General features: G+C 44.5%; 2 protein-coding genes across 21 annotated transcripts in view; both read right to left on the bottom strand.

Moving 5' to 3' along the window:
* The window catches only part of Kif25 (kinesin family member 25), a 37556-nt gene extending 36858 nt beyond the window's left edge, over nucleotides 1-698 (bottom strand). For 2 of the 3 annotated variants that reach the window (XM_015994875.3, XM_042261916.2), the window contains exon 1: nucleotides 505-697. In XM_015994875.3, coding sequence (XP_015850361.1) covers nucleotides 505-570 — 66 coding nt within the window. In that variant the 5' untranslated portion in view covers nucleotides 571-697. Of the gene's footprint in view, nucleotides 1-504 lie in introns of all 3 variants that reach the window. The other variant, XM_042261913.2, reaches the window with a different exon arrangement.
* A 778-nt stretch (nucleotides 699-1476) lies between these two features.
* Afdn (afadin, adherens junction formation factor) overlaps nucleotides 1477-12317 on the bottom strand; it is a 131647-nt gene continuing 120806 nt past the window's right edge. For 8 of the 18 annotated variants that reach the window (XM_076552934.1, XM_076552936.1, XM_076552938.1 and 5 more), the window contains 4 exons: nucleotides 11997-12131; nucleotides 8886-9171; nucleotides 5252-5336; nucleotides 1477-3484 (listed from right to left, as the gene is read on the bottom strand). In XM_076552934.1, coding sequence (XP_076409049.1) covers nucleotides 3331-3484; nucleotides 5252-5336; nucleotides 8886-9171; nucleotides 11997-12131 — 660 coding nt within the window. In that variant the 3' untranslated portion in view covers nucleotides 1477-3330. Of the gene's footprint in view, nucleotides 3485-5251; nucleotides 5337-8654; nucleotides 9172-11996; nucleotides 12132-12317 lie in introns of those variants that run through there. The other 10 variants (XM_076552924.1, XM_076552926.1, XM_076552929.1 and 7 more) reach the window with 4 other exon arrangements.

Raw genomic sequence — 12317 nt, 5'->3', positions numbered from 1 at the left:
CACCCATGTACTCTTGACTTTTGTGGGGTCGATTATAGATCTTGTAAGGTTCGGGATCCCTGCTGGGTATGGTATTTATATTTTTATTTACTTTATCAATCTCTTGGTTCTGCTGTGTGCTCTAAGAGGGCAACGGTTAGGATTCTATCATTACTGTTGGTTAACCATTGTAGTCCCCAAGCTTGCTCAGCACAAAGATTTCAGCAGAGCTGAGGAAGGTGCCCGGTTAGGAGACCCCCGAGGTGGGCTGAAGGGACCGGTGAGCGGTCGGGGATACCTCAAGTGGGAGCTGAAGGAAGGAGCCTTAAGGGCAGTTGGGACAAAACAGGTCAATCATCCTTAGATCCTGGATGCTGAAAACCAGGCAGATGGAGTCGGTCTCCTTCCTGAGAGAGCTCAGGTGAGATTCACAGCTCCCCGATTCCCAAGCCAACCCCAGTCCTCCCACGTTCCCCACAGGCCTGGGAGGCGTGGTTTCAAACCCTGGGCTCCCCTCACACTCACCCGCATTTGATGCCGAAGTCGCAACCCCCGTTCTGAGAAGCCCCACAGCTTGCGGTGACCCGGCATTTTCCAGGCAGCGAGTGAAGGGCGTGGCTACGTCACGGACTATCTTTCCCTGACTGCTTGCTCACGCGCATGCGCTGTGCCTACCCGCAGAAGTTTCTCCTGGGCGCGGCTTACCGGCTCATAGAACATCGGCGTTGCTCATGCCTTTTCAGGAACAGCAGGATCCCCGTGCTTGTAGAATATAAATCACTGTACCATAGTCTTGAAAACCTACCTCACCTCTTCCCAGTCCTCTCGGGTCCTGCCTCCTGAGCCTCCCTCCCCGATGAGAGGCTTTCTTTCCCAAGAGAGCCTACCACACCTACAATGTCAGCCCCCACAGGTCCTGTGTTCGTGTTAATTACACACCAGTGGCCTGCTTCTGTGTTCTCACCCCCGACCCACCGGTGCATGCACGCAGGCTGCCTGGGAATGCAGGGTGAGCAGGGTCAGCATCGCCTGTATACTGCTTGACAAGTTAAGGCAATCTCAAGACCGGCACTTGTACTCCTGTTCTGTGAGCAACCGGGGGAGATACTACAGGAATAAATCACCTATCACTGGGGGTGTAAAATTCCTACTGCCCAGTCAACCAACCTACATTTTGCATAATCTTATTATACATGAATAAATACATCTGAAATCACTTTATTACCAGGATACCTTTTCTGCAATGTGCTTAATCACTGAGCATGTTCAGCGAGTCCCGTGACCAAGATGGGAAAGTGAAATGAGACATGGTCCCAGTGGCCATTTGGGATTGCTGAATGCACAAGCACCAGTCACCAAGACGACGACGAAAACAACGTCGGTGACCAAGCTCTCACACGGGACTCTTGTGGAAACGTCACCCAGTCTTTAGCTGGCTGTGTCATCAATCAAACAGCACTTACCCACAGACAGAAAAACAACTGAGGGACGCAGGAGTGACACTCAGCATTGTTTAATGAAGTAGTGACAGATGGAAATGGGGGAGAGGAAGGCTGGCCTTACAAATATAAACTTTGTCAGCACTTTGAAAACAATAGCAAGTACACTTAAATAGATACAAAGTTTATTAAAAATAGGCTGCAACTGAAATACAGTAGAAGTGGAAACAACAGCAGTTTGGGTGTTTCCCCACAGTAACACACGTCTGTAACGTGCTCTTACAACACATGTTCACATTGGACCTCACTGTCCAGGGATGGCCAAGGCTATTTCACTGAGTTCACAGACACACGTGCAGCTTTTTCGGATGTTTGCAGGTTCGTGTGTGCATCTGTCTTCCCAGGTACAAGCCACAGCAGGTGTCTGCTCTTCTCTGGGAGGTGTGGCTGTGCCACCCAAAGGCTGCCAGTGTGCTCCAGACACAAGGAGATTGCACTTCCTAGGCAAGGCAAGTGTGCAAATCCTTCACTAACTCTCAGGACCATTCGATTCTCTTACAGAGGAAACAGCAAAGGCACAATTTCAAATAGGAAGCTTGATAGACATAAAAACTATTTACACTTGTATTTCAACAATTTATCATACAGTTCTTATTAAAAGTGGTTTTTAGGGCTGCAAATGCCTCTGTTCTATTTGAAAGTGTGCCTATTTTCCTAATGTACAGATCTGTAAGAGGACAGGATGGTACAGAAAGATCGTCTGGACCCACATTAGGGCTTTGTCAAACAGGAAGTGTGCTTGAAATCATAAAGCTTGCTTTCACACAAAAATGAACAACTGATCTTTGTCTCTCACACTCAGCTGGAGGAAGGGCAGCACAATCCACAACTTAAAATTAAACTCCATTATGCTGTGAAAGAAACGCAGAGTCAACCACCACAGGTTATGCTTACAGTATTTCAATTCGGATGGCACAGGAACCGACTCCTCCCTTTCTGACAGTGAACCCACACACATCCTCCTCTCCTGAATTTAAATTTCTGACAGCCGTGATTGACGGCCACCTGTGAGCTCCCACTCTCCTCAGATGTCTTTGCTCCTACTACACGAACGCTGTTTAGCTAGAGAACTCTAGATCCTTTGGAATATCTGAAATACTAGGTAACTTCCTAACATAACCATCATCTTTAATTTTCACCATTGATTAGTCTAATGATGATTTGGTATTTATGAAAATAACATCCCCTAAGATTAAATCTTTAAAATTTTGAGAATTTTCAAAATTGAATTATTAATTAGATACTCAATCTCCAACATTTAGTATTGATCAGGAGGCTCACATCTGTCAAGACTGATGTGCTGTGCACCTTACATGAGAAACTCCATCTAGCCACTGAATGCACATTACAGAAGGGACAGTGGGGACATCTGCCCTGGGGCTAGGGAGGAGGCAGCTCCAGGTCCTGTGTCTCCTGAACACAGGCTCCACTAGGACACAGCAATGGCCTGTGTTCTTCAGCTGTCACTGTCTGGTAGCCAAGTGGAGTTTTGAGAAAGAACAGAAAGATCATTTCTTGGCCTACTGTCCTTGGAATGATGATGGGAAGAGAGGGTAGAGGAAATACCCTGTGATCTTTACTGCCCTTCACTCTGCCCTGTGAGCCCAAGACTCCCCAAAGAAGCTAACAAAAAAAGATAACTTCATGTGAGTCAAATCAATGAGAACTAGGCAGGATTTTCTTGGTAAAGTAAAACAAGATTTCTTAGAACTGGAACATCTCTAACTTGCAACCATTTTAGAAACAGAAATGAGAAATCACTTAGACACAGAACTTTCCCCTCCTCCTCAGGCTCACCCCATAAACCACTGCCCAGGGCAGACTCGTGTGAGCACAGTGCCCTTCTGTCCTCTCACTTGGTGTTCAGTTCATTCTCCAGTTCTGTTAATTTACGAGACGCTTTTACTTTGTCAGACACATCTTGACCTTGTGAAAACAGGCGCTGACGCTCTTTAAATGTCAGGTTTTCAGGGGCTCCAGAACTGCCAGGTAAGTCTGCATCTTGGCTGCACAAGAGGAAAACACAAAAGATTATGCATCACAATACGAGTACCTAGGCTTTTAGTGAGTTTTCAGAGGACCCCAGGGTTTCAGGGACACTTGTCTGTTGTTGCACTTCACTGCGTCCTGTGTGCTGGGGCAGGGACAGACCACACCAGCTACGGTCTGACCAGAACTTTCAAGGCTGATATGTGCCCATGTAATTAGATCTAAACGAACAGAGAGGGCAGGGACAGTGGCACAGGCTTTATCATCAACCTGGGCCAAACCGTTAAGATTTCAACTTTAAAAAAAATTCCCCAAACAGCAATAAATAAATACACCCATGTAGAAAAGGGGCAAAATATTATCTTAACACAGTAACTTTCAAAAATGAGTAAGGGGACTAGAGAAGGCTCAGAGCTTAACCAGAGATTATATACATACTAGGAATACATGGCAGCCAGCCTGCAATCATAGCTTCAGAAGGAAGAGAGAGGATTCCAGAGCAGGCTGGCTAGCAAGACGAGCATGTTGATGAGATACCCTGACCCAGTGAGAAGGTGGAAGAATGACTAACCGATGACCTCTTTCAACCTCAGGCCTCCACCAGCACCCACATACATACACACATGTGCACACACAGATGTGTCTGTATGCCTGGGCCACCATCCCTACTAAAAATGGAAAAGGCAAACAGCAAACTCAACGAGTTCAATTTCAGCAAGCAAGCACTTCTTGCCAGCTAAACAAGTTTAATTAATGAGGGTACAGTTTAAAAACATAGCATTTCCACAAACCTTCCGAATACTTGAAAGGCATTAACAGACACCCCAGTCTAATAGTAAAAGACAGATCAGCACTGTTACGAGGGCAGACAACAATCCCAGAAGGGATCAGCCTGTGCTCACAAGGCTGCACTGACAGGCCAGGCCTTCACGCCTCTAGCATTCCAGTCTCACAGTAGGCAGGCCCAGTGTCACTACCTCAAACAGGAGCCATGTCAGCAACATCAACTTTAAAAAAGCCTACATGTGGAGTGAGTATGACTTTAAGGCGTGTTACTTTAGCTTATGTTGCATTTGTTCAACTCTGTGAAGCTGTGTTCTAAAACACTTGATGGCCTAATAAAGAACAGAACGGCCAATAGTGAGGCAGGAGAAGGGCTAGGCAGGGCTGGCAGGCAGACAGAATATATAGAAGGAGGAGAAATCTGGGAGGAGAGATCAAGGAGGAGCCAGAGAAGGAGGAGGACTCCAGGGCCAGCCCCCCAGCTACACGGCCAGCCAGAGTAAGAGTGAGATTTACAGAAGTAAGAGAGTGGGGAAAAGCCCAGAGGCCAAAGGTAGATGGGACAATGTAAGTTAAGAAAAGCTGGCTAGAAATAATCCAAGCTAAGGCTCGGCATTCATCAGCAATAATAAGTCTCCGTCTGTGTGTGTGAATTTATTAGGGAGCTGGGTGGTGCCCCCTACCCCCAAAAAAGTAAAAAAAAAAAAAAAACCAACAAAATACATGTACAGGTGTGGTGACTCACACCTGTAATCACAGTACTAGGGAGACCGAGGCACAGGGACTACCACAAGTTTGAGGCCAGTGTGGCTACACAGTTAAGTTCTAGACCTACAGAGACAGACTCTGTCTTAGGGAAATAACGCCCCCCTTACATTCTCACATGATTTTGTACAGTAAAAACACCCAGATGCCTGATGAAGTCTGACACAATTCAGCAAGGGCAGGAAAATGAGAATAGACCAGCACAGACTAGACCCAGCTCGGCCCAGCCCTAGTACCTTCTAGTGTGCTTCTCTCTTGGGTCCCAAGGAGCATCATGGGCTCCCACAGCTGTCCCAGCAGATCCCGTGTAAGAGTGTGGTCCTTTTCCATGAAAGAAAAAAAGAAAGCCCAAGTTAAAGTATTTAATTATCTCTAAAACTTTACTCATGACAGTGTCTCTGCAGGAAAACAAGGCTCCTTTAATTATTGAGAAAATGAGAAATCAAAGGCTCTTCACATGCACAAAGATTCACCAGTGTAAAATTCATCCGTCCAATAACTGACATCAGGCCTTTTGTTCTCAGAATGGACAAACTGAAACAGTCTTTAAAAAACACCTCAAGTCAGCACATGGCACAATGATCACAAATACAGAAGACAAACCCACAGGAGACTTAAGTGGGGAGTAAGCAAAATATTTTAGACATACTCCAACACACTGTAGGAGTTTTGCTTTTGTCTACTTTTTAAAATTTTTTAAAAAATTTATTTACTTATATTTTATGTCTGAGTGCTCTGCATGTATACCTGAATGCCAGAAGAGGGCATCAGATCCTACTACAGATGGTTGTGAGCCACCATGTGGTTGCTGGGAATTAAACTCGGGACTTCAGTGCTCTTAACCCAAGCCATCTCTGCAGCCACAGTCACTGAGGACAAATGTAACCCCTATTAAAGATTTAAACCTATGTCTATGATTAAAGTTCCTCTGTTCAGTATTCACTACTAGATTTCTTTTTCAAGATAGATGTAATTATTAAAAGCAAAATCAAGCCTTTGAAACAAATGAGCTACCCAAACCAAACTAGATTCCTAGCATTCCAAATTAGTGCTGAAAAATTGAAAACAAATGTGAGGGCAGATAAGGTTGGCCTTATGCACATCATGTCTGTCTTGGCCAAGAAACCACAACTGAGCTTGATGCCCACCAGTTAGCCAACATTTGCCAAGACTTCAAGAGGCATAAAGAGATGATACAGATAAAGGTTTACCATGTATCAAATTATATAATGCTGTAGTAAATAATATTTACAGTATGTACTGAAACATTACAAAATAAAGTAACAGTTCAGAAGATCAGGGTTGGATTCCAAGCACCCATGTAGAGGCTTACAACCATCTCAATTTCCTGGTGACTCAGACACTCATGCAGACAGAACACTCATAAAATAAAAACAGATTCCCATTTGAGAAATCAGCTTCTAACAAAATAGAGTACAAAAGGCTCAGAATATTTGGCAAACATGAACAAGACTGGATTAAACAGATCACAAAATGATCACCATGTTTCTAAATGAAAACAGTCCACTTTAGACATGAGACAGGAGAATGGATCTTCCATATGAAGAGCCTGTGGGTAGAGTATTTTGGACTTATCTAGACAGAGCCCAGCAGCCTTCAAACTGCAACCTCAAAACACCCCAAGTTTAGGCCTCCCAAGTCACCACAGAGCAGGTCATCTTCAGTAAACACTCAAAAAAAAAAAAAAAAAAAGAAAAAGAAAAAGAAAGAAAGGAAGAAAAAGAAAAAAGAGCAGAAAACATATCTCTACTTCCTGGCAATCCACAGTGGATTCTTTTTTTTTTTTTTTGGTTTTTTCGAGACAGGGTTTCTCTGTGTAGCTTTGCGCCTTTCCTGGGACTCACTTGGTAGCCCAGGCTGGCCTCGAACTTGCATAGTTGGTTTCAATTCCCAACTTTATATTCATTTTTGTCTGTTATTAACAACACTGCTTTGTATTTCTGTGCTTTGCTGAGAGTGACACTGGCTTCTTCCATGAGCAAAAATCAGTTCTTCAAATCTTCCAGAGTGTTTAGAGTTTGATATGTTAAAATTGTGAGCTGGCTATATGTATAAAATTGCCAATCATAAGTAATTTCCAAAGAGCTCTAGTAAAACAAAAACATCATTCAAAGATATATTGCCACTGAATTTCAGTCTTGATCATTTCAATTCCACAAGCTCTGTATCTCATGTGACCCCTGGAAGAGGCCACGTTCCCACCTGCAGAGGCATGCTTCACCAGGGAAGGGCTAGACAAAGCACATGAAAGAGATGGAGACGGCAAGGCCAGAGCGCTGATGCATGCCCTGCAGACAGGTCCAAAGAGGCCGTGGCCTGCTCCCGGGTGGTTCATTAGGTGTGAGATGAAGCAAGGGTTAGCAGTGCATCTGATGGCCAAAACGGACAGGTATGATTCCTAACTATGTTGAGACGATCAAATCCGTCCAACATTCATAAAATTTGATATAAGATTAATAGCATTTTGCTTCCAAATTTATTGCTATTCCATAAATGCCTTGAAAGAGCACGGAATTCTCAACATTTATGACAGAAATTTTATAAAAGGATTAGATTTTTGGCTTTCAGCGTGACTTAATGATACTACTACATACCAATTCTCCAGAACAGATTACAAGTCTGATACAGGTGGGGAAAAAAGACAGAACTGTGGCAAACCTCCCTCCACTGACTCTTAAGAGAGCTTGGCTTCTCTCAGAAGTGCTGAGTGTACAAGTCTGTGTAAAAATCACACACAATTTTGAATCCACTCACACTCATCTAAGTAACAATACTGACATCAAGCATGACGTCAGAATTCCATTTCCTTTACGGCCAAGGTAGTCTGAAGTCTCAATTTGAATATACTTGAGTTGTAACTTCAGCATAAATGCAATGCTTACTACAACTCTGTGGGCAATGGCCTCTGTGCTGTCATTAAAAGCCCCCTTCCCAACTCAGAAGCTGCAAGCCTACAAAGGCTTGGGTGCTGGTGCTATGATGTACAAGAGAGCAAGATAATGAAAGAGAATGGAACAAGTAAGAGAGACAGGAAAAACTTCAAGACTCGGGTCTGTGGGCAAGGGCTGCCTATGTTAGGAGTAAAGCTGTACTGGTGACTAGTCCAGTGGATGTCGCAACACGCAACCAAGCTTCCACAAATGTATGAGTCACTGCATAGGCCTCAGGAACAAAACCAAATGTTCTATTCACATTAAATGATGTCAACTTAAAGTGCAGCTGATACTCTGGCACTCTGTCTTTAGAGACACTAGTACGTTTGGGAAGGCACTTATTGACCAAAGGTAAGAATTACTTAAAGAGATACACACACAAAAAGGCCAAGACCAACAGTACTTGAAATAATTTGGTAATGGTGGAGGACTGACTGCTGTCAGTGGATTCAAGAGACGGAATGATTAAAGTGTAAGAGAAACTGGAGTACCAAGGCTAAATTAACAGAGCATTAGCACAAACACCACAATCAGGGGCGGAGGGAGATCACATGCTGAGAGTGATCAGGTAATCCCAAGGCCAAGACAGGCATGGTCTCACTGTACCGTACCAAGGGGCAGGGTACAGAGATCCCAGGTCAATCATCAAGACAAGAGAGGTCTGATTCGCCATTCCCTCCTTTACCTCTACCTTTCCAGTGGCCAGGACGGAAGAAATTCGGTTTGCCTGGAGGGGGTGGGGGCTGGCCTGCTCTGATAGCAGTACTGTTGGCTTTGGCCAAGGGTGGCTGGAATGAGTTGGAGAGAAAGATGCCATCCGAGGCTGGGCGTGGCTGGCAGGGGGGCTGCTGCGGCTTAAGGGCAGCAAGAGGAAGGTGCCCGTGAGACTTCCTTGTGCTGGGGTACTTATCCTGACCTGCTGGGCCGCAGTCCTCCTCCTCATCATCATCATACGCAACAAACTTGGCAGTGAACAGCGAGTCTGGGGAGAGGACCTGTGTTTTGAGGTAGGAGGCGTTCCGTTGCGGTGGGGGAGGAGGGGCGCTGGGTGCTGGGGACGGGGATGGGGGCTCATAGTCCCGTGGAAGCGGAGGTCGGCTCAGCCCAGGCTCTTCGGGCTCCAGCACCCTGCGTGCTGCCTCGTCGTGCTGTCTGCGCCTCTCGGCTTCTAGGCGGCTGTAATACCCTTCTTCCTGGCGCCTCTGCAGGCGGGAAGAGACAAGAGTGCAAAAGGTCAAGGGTCAGAGGGGGATCAGTGGACACTCTGTGCCTCCACAGGGAATGACAGGTACACTGATCATCACTGCCCATCACTGCACTGGCATGTCCACAGGACATCAGATGCCAATGTCATAATTGTCACGGAAGAAGCAGGCCAACTCATCTCTTCTCGTCCCAAGCTTTATGAGTACACACATACTGTTCCACACTAACACAAACTGTTCAGAAGCATGGGACTAGTCAAATCTTAGGACCTTTCAGTTACACAATTAGAGTCTGGATCATTTACATTTTTTTCTTCCTCTTTTCCTTGAACTTTTTCTCTCCTTTTCTATTTGGACAGGATATTAACTTACCTGTTTCTTCTGTGTTTCAATAGGAAACCATAAACATTAAGAAATATCATTCATTTTCCCAAAGCCACAATCTAACAAGTATGCTTTCCACAGTAAATGTATGTTTCAAATCTTAATAAACTCTCTGAAGAACAGAAAATGAGAGCCACGCATTAATAGTAATAGCAGATATATTCTGACACACACTATACATTTTCATTCAGGCAAACTACAGTTGACAGTATTGAAATTCTTTTAACATTTAAAAAGGCAACAACACAGTTTTGTTAAGGATTGACAGAGTTTTAGAGCACAAGAAGAAAGTAAATATGAAAAGGGATGAAAGAGCAAACAACATAATCTGCCTTGACTTCAGCAAATGTTCAATGCTAGGAAACAAGTGCAGCCAGGCTGAAATCATCCACACAGAAAACTGACATCAGGGACCTGGCTGGTGTCATGTTTTCTGTCCTCACTGTGCTGCGTTCTCACCTGGTCCCTCTAGAGCTACACACAAGCACACACAGTGAACAACAATGCTCCCTGCTTCACAGTCTGGGAAGAAAAGGGAGACTAAAGGCCAGTCCCACTCATTACCCTGCCCCAATTTCCAGCTTCATTTCTTGTTCTATGTTGTAAAATCCTAAAGGAAAGATATTTTTATCTTCTTGACTATACAAAAACAGTACTATCTTAGGGTGGGTAATTAAGCTACAATGACTTCTGTGGCTTTTAAGTGGCACTGTGGAGAACGTTAAAATTACATGAAGAACAATTGTTTGGTAACACTGTACGGAGAGGCCAAACAACCTCTTTGGTTATACCAAGAGCAGATACAATTAAATGACCACGGTGACTTTATCCAGAAAACAAATACACATGTTCCATAACAAATCAAACCCATCAATTGTGGACATTCTGTAGTAAAAATAGTATTTCAGTTTCTTTTTACAGTGACTACTCAATTATAGAAACAGTTACTAAAACACAAGTATATTTGACATAATTATGAGTTATGAGAACACATGTTGGAAAAATTAAATAACCTACAGTTTCTCAACACAGAAAGCACAGCCTGTTTCTCTCTGAGCACACAGCTCTGATGCAAACGATCAAGCTGCTTCATCCAGGCTCCACAAGGCCCTGGCTGTTATAATTACAATGAGGCAGCTGGCCAGCCCTGAGCTGGGAAAGCACCCCTCCCTGCAGCCTGAGCACTCTCAGGGAATAAACAGCAAAGCAGCGAGACCACCACCATAACCAGGAAACTTGGCTCCAGTGTGGACACTTCCTGATTTCCTTCAGGGGTCATCACTTTCAACTAACACAAGCGGAAGACCCAGGGTAAGCCTGCCCTCCACACTCAGTCTTTCAGAACGGGCTGCAGTAGCGGGTCCCAGTAGGACACCAGTCACTGCGTTAGATGCAAGCCTGTGTGTGGCCTCACATCATCCGCTCTATTTCCCTTTGTCTATTTCCCTTTGAATGAGCCACATCCTGCCTATCAATCATACTCTTAGATTGTCTTTTGACCAATTCATCACTTCATTAAAAATTCAGAGCTTCCTTAAAATTCTATGATTTTTAGCTTTTTTGGGGGAGGGGGTGTTCCTATTTACATAGTTCACTGAGACTATCAAGGAAGTAACTATTAATAAAAACTAAACTTTTATCCATCAGAAGTAGTGACACTCAGAGCTTCTACCTTCACAGAAGGTAAATAACTGAGAAAAATAGCTTCTCTTAAACCACACAGCAACATGCAATCCCCAGGGACAGGGCAGAGCCAACCTGGGCTCAAGGTAGCAGCCTCCTCACCCAAGTGAGCCTCAGCCTCAGACACAGAAAGATCTGAGAATTACATCTTAAAGTTCCTGCTTTGAAGAATGTCAAAATTGCTATGATTTTAAAATTCAACTATGGAAGCTATTTAAGTTAAAACCCACATATAGAAATAACCAGAATATTTGTTGGGTTGCATACTAAATTTCCCTTGTATGTGTTTTACAAGCCATCTACTCTTTACCATCAACCAGAATTAAGTAGTTTTCGTGACTAACCTGTTTGAATGGTTAATGAGAACTGACTGCCTTGCTATGTTCCTATTGTCTCCCAGAGCTCACACTAAGTTCTCACAATAACTGAACAAGCAACACCTTCATAAAAGCCGCCTGGACCCTGTCTGGGAAGACCAGAGCACTATCTTGCCCCAGACCCCTTGCTCTGGGGCATGGTGCTCAAGAGTTTGAGGGAGACCAGCTCAGAAGGCAAAGGAGCCTGAAGACAGTCCAGAAGAGAGGTAGGCAGGCCAGACGGGGCTAGAGTTTTTGGTCCAATAGCAAAAGCTGGAAGATCCGTCCCTGTTCTGTCTCATGCATCCTAGACACACATAATTTCCAGCCCCCTTTGCCTAGCCAATCATTGTGTTCAGGCTAATCTGGTAAAACTAGCTGCCTTTAGAGGACCATAACCTTTTCTTCAGCGTCTCTCTTGACTCGCTCCTCCTCCTGATGGCGCCGGTCTTCCTCTTGTCTTCCTCGGTCTTCTGCTTCTCGTTTGCGCATCTCTTCCAACTGCTGCTGGCGCCTGCGCTCCTCATCCTGCAACTAACAACACACCGAGTTGAACCTTCACCAGTGAAACTCACCAGCACACATAAAAAGCACATCCTGAAACAAGCAGACACAAACACACACCCACACACAGACACAGAAAGTCAAGTAGAAAACACCAGGCTAAATCACTGTTGGAAGATGGTAAAGCTCGTGTATTAATTAACTCTTATCATATCA

Source organism: Peromyscus maniculatus, chromosome 16 (genome assembly GCF_049852395.1).
Source record: "Peromyscus maniculatus bairdii isolate BWxNUB_F1_BW_parent chromosome 16, HU_Pman_BW_mat_3.1, whole genome shotgun sequence".
Lineage (NCBI taxonomy): Eukaryota > Metazoa > Chordata > Mammalia > Rodentia > Cricetidae > Peromyscus > Peromyscus maniculatus.
Note: the sequence above shows the minus strand (reverse complement) of the source record. Positions and strands in the feature narration are given on the sequence as shown.